This window comes from Varroa destructor, unplaced genomic scaffold (assembly GCF_002443255.2).
Source record: "Varroa destructor unplaced genomic scaffold, Vdes_3.0 BEIS01000007.1, whole genome shotgun sequence".
NCBI lineage: Eukaryota > Metazoa > Arthropoda > Arachnida > Mesostigmata > Varroidae > Varroa > Varroa destructor.
Window position 1 is genome coordinate 4,388,486 of NW_019211460.1, and position 16,516 is coordinate 4,405,001.

General features: G+C 38.0%; 1 protein-coding gene across 2 annotated transcripts in view; it reads left to right on the plus strand.

Moving 5' to 3' along the window:
• LOC111253875 (uncharacterized) overlaps positions 1-7,640 on the plus strand; it is a 29,975-nt gene extending 22,335 nt beyond the window's left edge. The window contains exons 7-13 of one of the 2 annotated variants that reach the window (XM_086974421.1): positions 1,923-1,952; positions 2,307-2,418; positions 2,615-2,720; positions 3,131-3,272; positions 3,741-3,855; positions 6,157-6,322; positions 6,575-7,640. In XM_086974421.1, the coding sequence (XP_086830547.1) occupies positions 1,923-1,952; positions 2,307-2,418; positions 2,615-2,720; positions 3,131-3,272; positions 3,741-3,855; positions 6,157-6,322; positions 6,575-6,773 (870 nt within the window). In that variant the 3' untranslated portion in view covers positions 6,774-7,640. The remainder of the gene's footprint in view (positions 1-1,922; positions 1,953-2,306; positions 2,419-2,614; positions 2,721-3,130; positions 3,273-3,740; positions 3,856-6,156; positions 6,323-6,574) is intronic. The other variant, XM_022814020.2, reaches the window with a different exon arrangement.
• Positions 7,641-16,516: the final 8,876 nt, after the last annotated feature.

A 16,516-nucleotide genomic window follows, 5' to 3' on the forward strand; every position in this document is an offset into this window, starting at 1 on the left:
TCAAGGTGACGTTTGCTTAGCAGGCTATTCAACATCCTTTAATAACATCGTCCGCCCCTGAGTAAGGCTCGATTTTCAGATTAATATTATATACAAATATACGTTCTGATCATTTATACACTTTCAGAAAATTATCACGGCCTATGTATATAGCAAGCCGTGGCTCCGTCAGGTGAAGCACTGGGATTGAATCAATGACTATTTAATTCGCCGTCATCATCACAATTAACGATTTAAATTTTCACCTGTCCAAATATATTCAATCGAAGAATCGTTATCATAAGTATGTACTCGAAATGTCGATGGTCAATCCTTTCGTGTGGACCAGCCAGTAGCAAGAAAGTGCTCGTTAGATCTTTTGCAGAAGTGGAAAGTTCTTAAAAGAAAAGACGTGAGGATGGTCACTTAAATGAAAACTTGATTGGTCCCTTCGTTTTTCGTCATGAGCGCGCGAAGCATCGAACGAGACATTCAGCAGAAATGACAAGCCCGAAGTTCATAATTGACACCAGTAGATTTCGCCATAATTAAGCTAGAATATTCCTTTTGGCCGAGTCTGGATGAGTGAACTTTTTGACACTTTGTTGTTCAAGCAGACACGCCGGTGACCTAGAAAGCAAATCATCGTCGTCTCCATCTTCCGAGTCCATTGAGTCGAGGTCTAAAATCCCCATGATCTCATAAGCCGTTTCGCTTATTCGGAGCTACAGCATTGTGACGTAATTCGTATGCTTGGTACTTCGATCGCCACTGAAGAAACTCACTCGGGAACTGTGTGAATTAATTTCCCCAATAATTACTATTGAATATTTCCTGTTATTTTCATCGGTCCGCGTGATGTGTACACGGAAAAAAATACAACAATTTTTCGAAATAACAATTCGCTCTGATATAGCATGGATTGTTATATGTCCTAATGGTGAATGGTCTCGTTGTTTCAATAGTTAGAGAAATTGATGTAATGCCCTGAACTATATGGGAAAATAATGGTATAGTTTTGTAAGAGTTTATTACGTTCAGTCGTCCAATGTAACCAACTGCAGTAAAGCATCTATTATACCCATTGCAATAGGAGAAAGGTGTTATTACAAGCTTTACGTCCGGTATCGCCGTTAGGTCTTCGATCAGATGACTGGTTCCCAGCACGAGACGAAGCCTCTTTACGCCCTACTTCGATGTAATAGGGTGCCTATAACAATGCGAACACAACTTCGCGGGCTCGATGGTCCTTGGGTATTGAATGCTCCCGGCTGCAGAAAAAAACGATTCTTCTTGGCTTACATCGGATGCTTAAGGCGTTAGGGATTCCTTTACGGGGCTAGCTTCGCCCGACACGAAACCAAGCGTGTCTACACCCGGATTCAAACCTATATCTTTTCGTTTGTCTCCAAATTCAGCAAGCACGCTATTCGCCGCGGCACCACGGTGAGTTAACGGAAAGGAGCGATTAAAAGTTCACTCGATCGTCTCTTTGTGATCGATTTCTTCCAACCCGAGCAGACCCATGCTGAAAATGGAACCGGTTGACGGAATACTTTTCTGGCCAAAGGGAAAAATAGGTCCCAGTGCATAGTACCGTCTACAGCCACCAGCATGGTCTGCCCTGATATGTCAGTAGCATGAAGATGCCACTGTTCGAACGAGTGTGATCGATTTGCTCTGCACGACAAACTGTGTTTCAAATATACTACAGAAAAATAACTGTCGCTGCTCAACGTTACATGTATTATAAATATATTAATCATTTAATTCTACATAGGTACAATGAAATGTACCTGCAGCACAAGCGCAGGGCGAAGTCTGCAGCTAACATTTTAGTACAAATTACTTGTAGATCTCCTTCTAGATAGAAAAACGTTCTAGATGCTTGTAGGACCTTGGATATAATTCTATAGCGGATAAAATCTCTTTCACTCTGCTAGGAGTTTGGTCAACACCATCAACTTGTTAGGGTAAGGCAATGAAAATTCTCATATCTTAAGAAGCTTAATTATAAAATAAATAAATGCTAGCGAGTCGCAGAGGATTTAGTACAAGCAACGACTATATTTTTCAAAATAGCTTTGTTAGTTGCAGTCACCGTCGTTCGCTCCGTACTTTCAAGTTTCTAATAGATGCTAGGCATACCGAGCCAAAGCCTCGTTAAGCACTGAAGAAAATTTTCTTCCTATTTTAAATAAAAATAATTATAAAATTATTTGAAAGAGTACGCATTCAGTGACCGTTTGACGGAAAGATAGAATTATTCAGGCTTATTATGCCAAAGTACGATCAGCGTATTATCACATGTCATCTATCTGTTTCAGTGTATCGTCCAAGGCTATCTTCAATGGTTGAAAGATTCGGATTACGAGCCTGTGTGCACTTTATGTAGAAGGGAACTGATTCAAGAAGAATGCGTACGACTTTTGTGTTATCGTACGTATTGGAATTCTAGAAATTTAACCTTGCTGAAGTAACTATTTATTGATTTCTATTTTCCAATTTCTTGTCACATATGCACCTTATTTCTTTCTTAGCCCGTGAAAGAAAGGTAGAATTAAGGAGCAAGTAGTGCTGAATTTGCCTGAGCTTAGACAATAAATGCTTCTCTTCTCTTCTTTTTTTTTTACAGATGTGTTCCACTGGCGATGTTTAGATGAACAATTATCCCAGTTGCCCTTGACAACAGCCCCAGCAGGCTACGCATGCCCAATGTGCGGTCATGAAGTCATTCCGAGGTAGCTAACATTCATCAGATAACATCTCCCTATTCTTTCAAATGCTTGCAAAGTGTAGTCGTCAAATAATAGTAAAATTAACTTCATAGACGAAATTTCGATGCCCTATATATTTAGTGCTTTCCCTTGCAAATCGTTTAATAACGTCTTTGCCCCATTTAGTAGAAGATGCCTAGAATATGAATATACAGTTTCCTTCATTTAATCACAAATGTAGTGTGAGTCAATGGCCGGTTTGAACAAGCGATCTTTGGTTTTTCAACCAAGAAGCTTAGCTCCTTAAGCCACCGCGTCGATAGTAAAATATGAATATTGCGATACAACAAACTGTCATTTTCCCAATATTGTGTACAGGATGTTTATTCAACATTAATTACACCTAATAACACATTAGTACTACACACTCACAGGGATAACGTCGTTTCACCAGTCGCTGACATTGTTCGTGTAAAACTTGAAAGGGCTCGGTGGGCAAATCCAGGAGGTGGTGCGAAAAGGCCGTCAGGGCGGCAGCATGACAGCCATCTACAGCACACACACAACCCACGCGATGTAAGTATTGTTGTTTGTATCTTTTACTCTTATAATATTAGTTGCAATTCACACACTGAAATTAGGATCCTGACCTACGAGTGGTCAGGTAGTAGTTCTTCTCAAAGTGATAGGAATACTATATAATATGTGTACAATCTTCATGTATCACAGTATAGCGTGCCGCTGTTTAGATGCCTATAAACAAATAGCTTTCCTTATAAGGCCGCAAACCTCGGGGGCGATACCCTTGCGCTAGCGTGATGTGACAAAACCAATTTCGGAAGATAATGACTTCGGAGAACGTGATAGTATTTGCAGTCCTACAAGCCTTCTTCCTTTTAGGGCTTACCTTAGTAAAATGTCTAGGCTTCATTTGTACAGCCACACCCCTTAGTTTGTTTATGTCAAATATTCCAGAATTGTATAACTTTTGGCATGATTTTATTTTTCTTTAGATTTTATAGCATAGAGTGCGTTTTATTTCAGTCGGGTTTTACCTGGACATCTTCGAGTCCAACTCCAAATGGCGCATCTCAGTCTTCTTTCATGGATACCGTAAATAGCAATCCACATAGTGCAATCAACGCGATTAGCAATAACAGTGAGTATGCTCGGATTCGTAGTTTACTGAGGTATTTTATAAAGCCAAGCCCATATACCGAAAAAAGGCTGAAGTAAGGCCTATCTTTTGAAACTCGAAAGACAAATGATACCGTTAATAGTGAATGCATTGGGTTCCTATTCAGTCGCTGATCTGTTCCGAAGCAACGTTTTTTTTTTTTATGTTTGACGTTTCGTGTACGCTTGTGTTAGTATTAAATTAAAATTGTTAACAATGTGTGCATGCCTGTCGTCATTCGTCCATATTTATGTTTGTTAAGGCTACGTAAAAACCATGCGTGCACATAAACACTCTACATTACATCTTTCTTAGAGCAGCAATTGTTTATCCAGTCGTAGCGGATCTTCTTATAGTGTTAGGTCATTCACTACGAATGGTGATATAATGAACTCGTCTAGCGAGTTTACTCTCCTCCCTTTACGGAGCGCCATCTTCTGTGACCTTCTGCCATTTGGTTGGTAACTTAATTATTCCACTACTGTAGAAGGATGGTATGCAGACGTCTGTGGAGTCTTGAAAGGCGATTTCGACATCCTGTTGGTATTTGAATAATTTTCCTATAAAAAATACATCGAGACTTCAAAAAAAATAGCCATCTGTGAAAGCAATGTCCAGCGAATATAATGGATAACAGATAGCATCCACCTGTACCTTTGTTTCGCATCTTTTCCGCAGAGACTCTTTTGTATAAGGTCGAAGGATGTCGTGCACTAGGAGATATTCAGCTGTGTTCAATAATCTCGCTTAACGTGGAATTGTTTTCATCACCTCCTTGAAGTGTTGGTGATGCACTTAGTGACAATCATAGGACAAGTCAGGGTCAATCAGGTTGTTGCTAGAGCTTGTATTAGACCATCAAACCAACCAGCTTGTTTATTTACTTTAGATTGATGTACTGCTGATTCAATTGCATCCACCCGCTTTTGCGATTGCCGTAAATACTCTACCGTACCATGTACGATTTTATGTATGACATTCGTTTGACCGAGTTGAATTAGTACAGTGTAGTAGTATACATCAGGCCGGAGAGCTAACATCGATTTCAACTACAGCTTCCAACATTATTCTTTTTTTAGGAGGTTTGCTACTTGCGTTCGAAATTGTCTTTCTAGATTCGTTGAACCAGTAACTTCTACTAGTGGAACTCGTACTAAATAAAAAGTAGTTCTGAGTTGGAATTTATATTCGCAAACCGCTCAAATCTCCAGATTTTCCCTAGCTCGGAATACTTTGCTTACTGAGAGCCCGAGTGACGGTATTCGAGAAAACGGTTTCTGGTTAAAAAGTGTACAAATAAATCTCAACGAAGGTATCTTAAGCCAAGGGAAGCAGACGTGCCTAGTTGAGCAATACTCACGTTATGTCAAAACGCATATTAATTCTACAGAACCTGAGGATCCTGCTCTAATAACCAATTTCTATAAAACGAAGTTCTTAACTTTTGAAATAGAGTGGAACAGTAAGATACAACACGTTGTAAGATACCTCCTTATGTTATGTACTTCGCTCTCTGACGATCTTATGGAAATAAACGTTGTCAAGTTTTTATCAGATTGTAGCAGTCTGATCCCTTTGCAAATTAATTTTCCTGTAATATATTTTGAAATCCTATCAGATCTTAAATGCTCACATTCGCATTTGTATAAATCAACTATGAGTAATAGATCACTGTGCCTCGTTCTACAACAGGTCTAAGTTACGGAACTTCGGCTTTATTCGTGCACTGAGTAGCGATTCGGGCTATAGTAAAATCAGGCAGAAGAAAGGCTATTTTCTGTTAAAAATCATTAGTAACGTTTTCGATGACCTCACATTATGGATAAGAATGTTTTATATTTGCTTGCAGCAGAAACCCACACATTAAAAAAATTGAAATATTTGCTAAATTGATGCTTTTCCAATCACCTTCTTCTTTATGATTCAATACTTAACAAAAGAGAGTTGTTTCATCTGCTGTTTAAATTAGGGCCGCAAATACTGGGTGTTTCTTGGCCACCAATAGCGAGGCAAGAGCAAAACGATTTTCTCCAAGTTTGTTCTCATTCTATTTTTTTTTTTATCAATTAAAGCAAATATAATGACCAACTTCCCTACCACTAATTTTCTTCATTATACACACGATTTTAGAGGTGAACACACCCATTGATTTTTTTTCGGAGTGATTGTGTAAATGTGAACGATTATCGATTATAGTATATGACGTATTTTGTTAATACAAATATGTTACGGTGTTAATTAGTTGTAACTTTCAGTTGTTAATTACCTACAACTTCATTTTAGCTACGTCTTCAAGAGGTCCAGCATTACTAAAACAAGGAGCTGCTTTCTTCGAAAGTTCTATACCGTCAGTACCTGGCCGCTCATTTGTATCACCCCAACATTCGTTATCGCGGGGTGAAGACGAAGATAAATACAAGAAAAAATCGGTATTAGAACTTATTCACAGGTCAGTTAATGTTACTACCGTTTACGTAAAATGCGTATTATGATAAGGGAAGTGCCAGTAAGTGAAATTTGTTCATCGGAATGAGTTATGTTTCTTTTGCGTTTCAAAATATCTGCACTCGGGCAGAGAGAAGGGAAACAAAAGTCCGGGGGAGCCAGTTTGATAAGTTTATATATCTTTTGCTGTACATGTATGTGATTGGGGTAAATGGTATCAATACAGTAACACATGTTTTGCATTTGATTTTTGTAGGTGGTTTCAATCAAAGCTTCTTCTTGGTGGCCGGAGACGGGGAGACCCAATGAAACGATGGGCAGCTATAATAATCGCCATTGCAATCGGGATGCTTCTAATGATCTATTTTATGTCCCGCGTAGGTCAGTTGTCAGCCGAGTTAGATCCAATGTTAAGTCCAAATTTCAATCCGGCGTTGCGGTCTCGGGACAATTAGAAACAAAATCGTCACGACGATGGATAACAGCTTAATCCAGTCCTGCTTTCCCAAAGGACATTCAATGCCAACAGCTGACAAAAATGTGCGTCCTTTCCTCATTGGTTATTCGTCAAAGAACCTTCAAACGGCATTATTGAATCCATTCGTGATACATGTCAATCCGACGAAGGGAGCCAAACAACCGAAGAACAACGAACCGTACGTGGCAGACTGCATTGGATACAGGTTCAGCATTCAATTTTATTCCTTAAACTCTGAGCGATCATAGCACACAGATGCATACATTCCAGGTACACTTACCTGTTAACAAAGTCGGGTAAAATATTTCTCAAGAGTATAACACGTGTTCGAGTTGGGTGTCGTTGTAACCGCTTGCGGTTACGTTACGGTTACGTAAGAGCTACATCTTGAATTTTTTGCATGCCGATGCGAGACTTTCCATGTTGATACATACTGTATTAGTAAAAATACGGTCTATCTTCTCATTGAAGTTTAACATAGAAAGCTCCAAATAAGTAGTCGGAGTGACTTTTTAAAAAACAAAACCCACAGAAAGTTTTATCAGAGGCTGGATATGAAGTAGATGTTAGCTCATTCTCTAATTCGAGATAAAGGCATCGTTTCGGTTTCACAGTCTGCTATTTGCTAGTTTATTCGAATGCTGAATAATGATTTCAACAAATGCACACTCTTGTGTGTTTTTTTCTAACGGGACGATTTAACTTAAGGTAAATTTTCTCGTAACAAGTGGTAGATGTTACCTCCTTCGGAAGCTAACGATTTATTAAAAAAAACATCTACCAATTTAGGTAATGCCTAATATAGCGAACATGATTAAAATAAAACGTTTCTAGAAAAACTCGATATTTTTTGAAGGTGTATTTTCTAAAAATGGCCAATGTGTTTTCTTGACTTTCTAGCCATCGGTTCTAACGATTGTTTAATTTTTTCTCCTCTTCTTAAATATGGCGAATGCTACATTCTGATACGCCATAAATTCCTTCTTGAATTTCCACTTAGAGCATATGTTTTATCTGCCCAGTTAGGGGCCGAGGAAGACTAGGTCAGTGGAATGGGACGTAGCAAAGAGGGTCAAAAAACAAAAAAAAAATACGTCTCCTAGGGCTGTTCCGAGCCAAGACCCAGTGAGATTACTTTTGTTCTGATGCCTTCTCAATATCAGTATCTGTCATATTCTATGTATGTTTAAGAAATTATTTATTCAGCGTCTACGTAGCGTATTGATTTAAACGTCAATAAAGCAGTGTTTGATTCATTTATTTTCGACAAATCCATAGTCTCTTCTGTCTCTGTATTTGTGTCGATATTTGAAGTGAAGGTGACATTTTGCTCAGGAAGACACTCCTAAATATGTACATATATACTCATCACTCGGACGCTATCGAATTGACCAATTGCAGCTTTTATTAACAAATAAGAATTTTAATAAGCTATAGGAAATAAATTTTAATAAGCAAAGTATAATTGTTTCTAAATATGAATATAGTGATTATGCATAACCTTTAGTACGTGTATATATAATTTATAATAACATTTAATACAAACAGAAAAACAGAACATTGTTTCAAGAGTGGCAAATGAGTAATGCTGAAGGTATTCAGACTTTGTTAATTTCATTACTGAGCAATTAAGTATATATGTATTCTTCTGTGTTTAGTGAAGCTTTGCCCATTTTATTCTATTATTATAATTAATTATGGCTTAGTTTGCTGTTTGCCAAATGATTGACAAATTTATTTTTTTGGTGTCAACTCGACACTGGTACTTTTGGATACCTAGCGGCATCAGTGGCCTTTGGGGTACACTACAACACTTACTCCCTTTTGAAATATATATTGCTTCAAGGAAAGATAAACAATATATTTGACAGATAGAAGAAGAACATGGATTTGAAGAAACGATTGACTCGATATTGAAGGCTATTTTTGAGGTCGAGTATTGAGGTTTCAAAGAGTGTAGGCGTTTTTGAAAAACACAGTCGCTTATTTTTCCACCCCGTATTTGGAAAACGGTGGGCTTTAACCGAGTGGGACCATTATGATGGGTGTGCGCTTCAAGACTACATGCATATGAGCAAAGGTTTCAAGTTCTGTTCAAGCGAAACCGAAAATATAAAGGGATGGTAGTGAAATGTTTACTTGCCATAGCGAAGCGATACCACGACCGCTATATATCAAGCATATAGTTATAATAAAAACGGTATATATTCTTGCTTCATCAATTAATAGAAGGAGTCAAGCAGTACCTCTTGAGCTTTGATGTATCATCATTGCACTTTTTCCCTAAATAGGGTTGTTCAATCTTTCTTGAAATCGAAGTCTACTAAATCGAAATATAGGATTTTACCAAACAGCTCCACAACTCTGTCCCTCAAAAAAGTTTTCATAAATTAATGTTACTATCTACATAAAGAATACATTTTTTACCGAGCTTATTTTTTTCATATATAACAAACAAAACGGCAATACTTTTACCTTAGTAGTCATTTTTTTTATCGGCAATGTTAACTATAGAAGTTCCTTTTACTACAAGCTGGCTCTAAAATGCCCTGAACAGACATCTATTACCGAGCGGAGAAATACAACGGTGACAGGAAAATAGTGTCCGCTCGAAAGTAAGTGAGAAGAATTTATTGTGCATAAGAAAAACACAAACGTTCGTGTAATTTGGCTCAGTTTAGTAGCGGTAATATTCATATAGTAACCTATTAGCTATCGTGTACGTGGGTTTGGATCATGGCAGTGTTTATGTTTAACCCATTTACCGTGTGAAGCTATCAGATAGATAACTTTGTTGCAAAGGAACAAATTAGGAGCGCTTGTAAACGTGTTCCGCATCGACCTGGTCGTGTAGCAGTCGGGCCGTAATGGCACTTGCCGCTTGATGACAATAAAATTAAACGAAGTTAATGCAAAATTCGATCTAGCTAGAAATTTGTCTCCGGGTGTAAATCAGTGGCAAAGCACGATGTTACTATTATTTTCTTTATGTGTCTATACGCAACACTGATGGCCAAGACTCTCAATGCTCAACGATAATCGTTAGACGATTACAAAGATGTCTTCAGTAACTTCAGATACCACTTACTACTTATCTGTGTTTCAATTCGCTGACTAAATGCATTGAATCAGCCTATCGGGCACCCAAATATAAAAATTATGTTAATAAAAAGTTTATAGAACCTGTTTTCAGTTTTAAAGCCAATTATATATACATTAAATCGATATATATATATTCACTGAAAAATAGGAGGGCCCAGCTGGAACCCGCGGACCGATTGCCTTCAAATCGCTGAACAAGAAGTATTACCTTTTCTTTTAACCCTGCCCATAATCAGCATTTCAATGATATCAATTTTTTTGACGCTATTTCTCAAAACTCAAGTCGAGGATCCACTTTTAGAGCAATTCGATACGCGATGCAAGTATACGCCACCGTATCTGCTTTACTGGAAGCCTCACCGTTCGATGACGTAAACTCAATTTATAAACAACGACAATTTTTTTTCAACACCGACATTCAGCTGCATTTATACTGAATTTTTTGAAGGCATTTTTTTTCATAGATTCCAGGTGTTCAGAAATATGAGGAGAATAATAAATTTTTTTTTATATATTCAAAGCTTAAAACAGTTCTAAGGAAAACATAAAATAAGAAGTACTAGAGCAAATATTTCGAGCTCTTTAACTTTGTTCAGGCTTTTCAATTAGGACTTGTCAGGGTACTTTCACAAATCAGCGTATTAGATAAGCAGCTCCAAAGCGAATGATGGAATCATCACGTAGTGCCCGGATAAGATAGAATGTGTGAGAAAAGAGATATCAGGTCAATCGAAGACCTTTGCCACAGCGCTACAGGTACTTACCCGGTGCTGCCGCTGGCCATTAGTGCTTCGGCTTGCTGGTTCCCAGCAAAACGTGTGTGTGAACTTAACCGAGCGAAACAAACTCTCAGTTTCAAACATAGACATAGGAAGAAGTATATAAATGTTTCAAGTTTTACGTTTGGAACCGCCGCCAGGCTGGCTCCCAACACCAAGTAAAGTGTATCTATGCGAAACTAGATCACGATGTGTTCTAAAGGTTAAGTCTAAGGTTTCATGCGGACAGATGTCTCTATGATGAATCACGAGAACAAAAGTTCCCATGGAGAAAGAGTTTTACATTTGTAGGCCCATCTTTACTGGTGGTAGAATCGGCAGGCCGACAAGCCTGCGATTTTTTTCGACTTATATAGGTTCAATTCGCCCCCTAGTCGCAATGTTTCCGGATCATGCCATGGGGATTGTTTCCAGTTACGGAAGTTTTGAGAAGTTTTAGTTTTCAAAAAAAAAGAAAAACACAAACAGGAGTTAATGCGGCATGCTAGTTCCAAAGAGTTTCTACGAGAAAGATGCTTAGGCAATAAGTCAGTGAAAGATCTGGTTAATTTTTGCTTTTTAGCCTTTGTAGTTGGTTCTGGTAGAAAATTTGAACAGCTTGGGAAAGTTCCACTGAAGGTAAACAAGTCGAAGATAAATTTGGCAGGATCGACCCGAAACGGTACATTTAGTTTAACCCTTTCGACAGCAGATACGTGAAAAGGCCTTTTTAATAGGCTTACCTGAATGGCGAGCATAGAAAAAGGGAAGGCAAGTGGAGACTTAAGTAGAAAGCTGAGTATCTAGGTTTGAAACAGGGTCTTACTTGCTAAGTACATTGCGAAGTAGCTTTCAGTAGCTGTTGAATCTAAAGAACGCTGAATAGCTGCGCTTATCCAACGATTTGGGTAGTACGTTGCGTTTGATGTCACAGTTATTGTATAGATCATTGCGATCAACCCATAAGTAGCAATAACAAAAATAAAGTTCGGAAACTTAGTTCTTACGTAACATCCTCGAGTCTGTTTATCCTTAAATATAATAACTCCTCCAGAAAATAGCCGATTTCTTTGTGACTAAAGTTGAATTCAAAATCATTAGATTTGTGTAAATATACAGTCTGGTCTATGTCCAAAAGTGGCGCAACGTTGGTGGTAACTGATTATAGTGAAAATTGGTAGGCAAAATGTTTGCCCTATACGAAGCAGAACCACGTGCACTCGGTGTAGATGTGTATAGTTGTGTGGCGGATGGCCGGCGTCGTCGCTTGGCTCCTAAATAAAATCACCGAAATCCCTAATAGAGTTGTTTGACGCTTACAGCGTAATAATTGTTTTTAATGTTCTTCATTATAACAAGTCCTCTGATAGATACTGCTCTACCTCAAGCGTACCGATTTTACTGCCAAGGGCGAGATCATTGCTAATGTCCGCTTGAGGGGACTTCTAAGGGTCTTTTAAGTTCGAATTTTTGAAGACAACACTTTGATATGGGATCTGATTGTTTGGTGTCTCTTTTATGCAGTCATGTTACTCTAGACGAGACTGACACCTGTTTCATTGCGCCTAGAAATAATCCACCTTTTTCTCTTCTATATTTTGTTTGTTTTTAGTCATCTTTGTTAGCCTTTTCTAAGCAAAATGTGATTCTGAAGCGTCTAAAATCAACTTCGACTCCTGCATGAAATTATGTGGCAAAATTTCCTATTCATCCTCTTTTTTTGGATCAAAGTAGAAGAACGAATATTTTTTGCGTCGATGCAATAGGCGATGAAATGCATTGAACAAGTAAAGGGTTACACAATCAACGCGAATGTATAAAGGCCAAGCAGATGGTTTGGCCATCCACTGATACTGGGAAAAATTGAAGGGTCCCAGCAGCACTTCTCTTCACAAGGGTCGTAAATAATTGCATGAAAACCTTTTGATAAACAATAGACTATTATGATAGGTAGGCTTTAACAAAAAATAGTTTTCAATATCAGGAAATTTTTGAAACAGAAAATGTACACAGAGATGCCGCGGTAGCGTCCCCGTCTACTATTGTATAGGGCCGTATTTGCAACACGAACTTAATGAATGCGCAGACGACTTTCAAAACCGACTGTTCTGCAAAAACAGAACACCTAGGAAAACGCCGAGCGGGAACGTTTGAATATAAGGCTACTTTGATCATGCTAAAACACCTAATTCAATTCGCACAGCTTTCTTTTTCCCTCAAAAATAGTACTACCATTAAAGACTCTAACAAAACAATACTCTGTGGTTCTTTGTGAACTTCTTCATTCAACCTAAAATGAATAGAACGTCGACAATTGTAAGCCAAGGAATTAAGATGAGATGAAGCTGAAAAGATAAATGTAGCATGAAACAATATTTCTTCGTACTCTCGGTATTTGCTAAGTAAGTAATGCTCTGTTAGAACCATTACAATTATCTTTACTTCTTCGTTCGTTGCGAAGACGAAACTGTTTTAAACGACATTTTGGAATCGATCGTCTCCTCTTATCCTTCAACGTTCGCACTACGACAACTTTTGTGTGCGATTGTGAGAGAAGTCGTATGATAGACGCGGTGATAAAATACCAGCTGTGGAAAATATTTTATGATCCTCAGCAGCGAGTCGACTGCTACGCAGAGCTGCAGCCATAAACAAGTTTCACATGGTGTTGATTTTTTTCATGGTTCTAGTGGGCAGACTACCAACTGTTCATGAATCGTATCGGATCGTATGTTCCTGCGAAACGTACTTCTCACCCCACCTTCGAAGCTGAAATGGATCACATGTCTGCACCTTAGACCTTATATGGGTAGCCGCTCAAATCAATCTCGAAATCAAGTGCGAAAAATCGGGTAGCTTTCTTAAATTTTTATACATGAATAGCAGATTTTTGCCTGGGAGAAAAAAAAACGTTGTAGGTTACATTGACAATGCGTACCGCTATATACACCACAGCAGTTGGAAATGTCACCCAAAATTGGTGCGCATTTAGATATAATCGCTTCTTGGTACCTGCGCAGTACTTTGTGTTAGTGAACTAGATTATGTACGCGCCGATATTCGTAGTTGATTCTACAGTAAAGGTTACTAGAAAAGTTTTAGGGGACCACCATAAACAGGCCAGCAAAACAAACAGCTAGTTCTCAAAGCCCGTATATATATGTTGTAGATCCGTGCACTTTGCTCGGATTGCAGTACCTCTTCTATTTAAAAATGAAAAAACAGAACTGCCAAAAAAAGCTATTACCAGTGTTGTAGATTTAATCAGCATGATTTTGCTAAATTAATTAAGGGAAAATACCAACTAATATAGCAGGTAGCAACTTTTTTTTTATTCGTAGGTTATCATACAGATTTAAAATCACGTTCATACCGATTAAAATATTATATTAAAATGTTGATCGAATGATGAAATTTTGTCAAATATGTTTCAAACATAGTACACAAAAAATTCAGTCAATATAATAAAAACGGAACGTTAAAGACTGTAAATTGATAACTGCCAGTTTATCATGTGGAGTAACGTGTCGTTCAATGAACGGTACAAATGAGATACAAAAAAAAGCGTCCGAGAAAAAGCATTGGACCAATACATTGGCGGCCGGCTAAAGATTGGCCTTGTTGAGACAAATTTAATATCCGTTAAATTGCGTTTCGGTCCCACTGTTTCACATTGGTTATTGCCATCACAGCGCTAAGCATCTTCAGATTCGAAATCAAGGTCAAACTGATGTTCAGATGAAACAAAGGTACAGGTTCGGCGGGTCCACGAAAATATACGAAAGAGTAAACATAACGATATCCTAGACAATGAGAACAATGTCTACGAACAGAGATAGTCATAGTAAATAAATCGTCTAAGTCAAATTACTTCATGTGAACATTATTATCTCTGAACTCAACTAAGGACTAGGTAGAATTTCGAAAATTTAATTTTTCACATTATATTATGTACCGTTTTGTTATCGGTGATGATAGATCTGTTTCGATTGAGATGACGCGACCTCTAACTGAGTTAGGTACTTGAGACGTTGTTGTCTTGTTTAGAAAAGCTCGTGCATTTGCAAAACAGCCTCCAATACACTTCATTAAGTTGCTTAAATTCAATAGGAATGTACCAAATGTGCAAATTTGACTTGAAGACTGCCACACGTATAGCGGAGAATCATGTGTCGTTATGTTAAACTGTGCCTTTCGAATCTTCCACAAATGCCTTCATAATCAGGCGATGAAAATGATATTGATATCCACAATAGTCACGGTTATCAGGATGGGAAAAAGAATTAGGATATAAAGAAACATTTTATCGTTATTCTGTATATCAAGGATCACAGTATTATCGTGACAGAAGGTTAAACATATACTATTCAATAGCATCCTCATGCCTCATCGATGTGTTTAGGCTTCAATAAGCATCAAGCCGGTAGGACCATTATCGCTAGCATTGCTACCTAAAAAAGTGTAGCCGCAAGTTATTCTATCTCGTGAAACGCGTCAGGGATGAGCCTTTAATAAGACGTGATGTATCGGAGTGGAGTACCGAAAGAAGTTCCGCCGTCTACGTTATCTGAAAACTTTGAATTTTCGGCTGTTTCGATCACGCTGCCTTAGCCAGATGGTGATCATTCAGATTCACAGTTCGTAGATATGATCAACATGAATTTGACTTTAATCGGCCAGCGTATTACTTACGTATTTAGTGCTGCTTTAAGCAATCTGTTTAAATACGTAATAAAAAATCCGATATTTATCAGTATCCAATACCTAACTACGATAGTCTAATACAAAACTGGGAACGGACGGATAAGACTTGACCGGGTATATTATTTCTAAAAGTAGAAATACAGTTGCACACTGTGATCCGCATAGTGAGTTCGTATCTATTCTAGTTTTTTTTTTCGAAGGCACCATTCAAACTAAAATTCGTTTAGAGAATCATTTTTTTCAATAACATTATTTTTAGAATACAATTTTAATCACTAGGACACGAAGCCATTAACTAGGCCTTTTCGTTGAACGAACTTATTATCCTTATAATACCAGTTCTGTGTCGCTCTAGGCATTGAAGAAAAATATGGGTGCAACGCTAGTCCTTTTCCAAATTAGAGCCTGCCGAATAACTATTGACTATTTTACTGATCTCTCCATCGAAACTTGCAGATATCTTAGCCGCTTGTATGCTTGAACTAAAGTATGCTAGGCGTTCCATTTATGCTATTGTTAGAGGTTAAAGGTAAAACGTCGCTAAATCGCACAGTGGCGAGCACCAGCAGTACAAAAAATGTCATTTACAGATTTTTTTTTTTCGGAAAATCTTAAATTGAGGGTCATCCACATAAAAGATAATGCTTTCCAAATTTTCTGCAGTTTTGACAAATGTACTGCCTTAACTACCACGTTTATAATTTTGCAGCAGGATTTTACATTACACTATAGTTCTTTGCATGGATGATACACTATCGTAACATTTAAATCTTCGCTGATTATTTTTTTTGACTATTGATATTGCGCGAGCTGTTCCCTGGCACACGTCCAGACGCGGACCCTTTTCGTAGCACGATTGGCTTGACAGAGCTACGAGCAACTGCTCCCGCGGCCAAGCATATAATCTTGCTCTAACACATGGTAATGTCATTTTACTTCAACAGGACGGTGAACGTCCTGCATTGTGCCGCGTGTCTTATTGGCACTCGAGTAAAGCCTATTATAATTTGTCTGGCCCTTGTTTTGGAGTGTACCTATTTAATCAGCAGAAAAACTTGATCTTATTCAAGATACAACCGTATGATTTTTTTTTCAATCGATACCTATTATCATCCTGTTTAATAAGCTGATTTGAACTGAGGCCAAATATCGATCT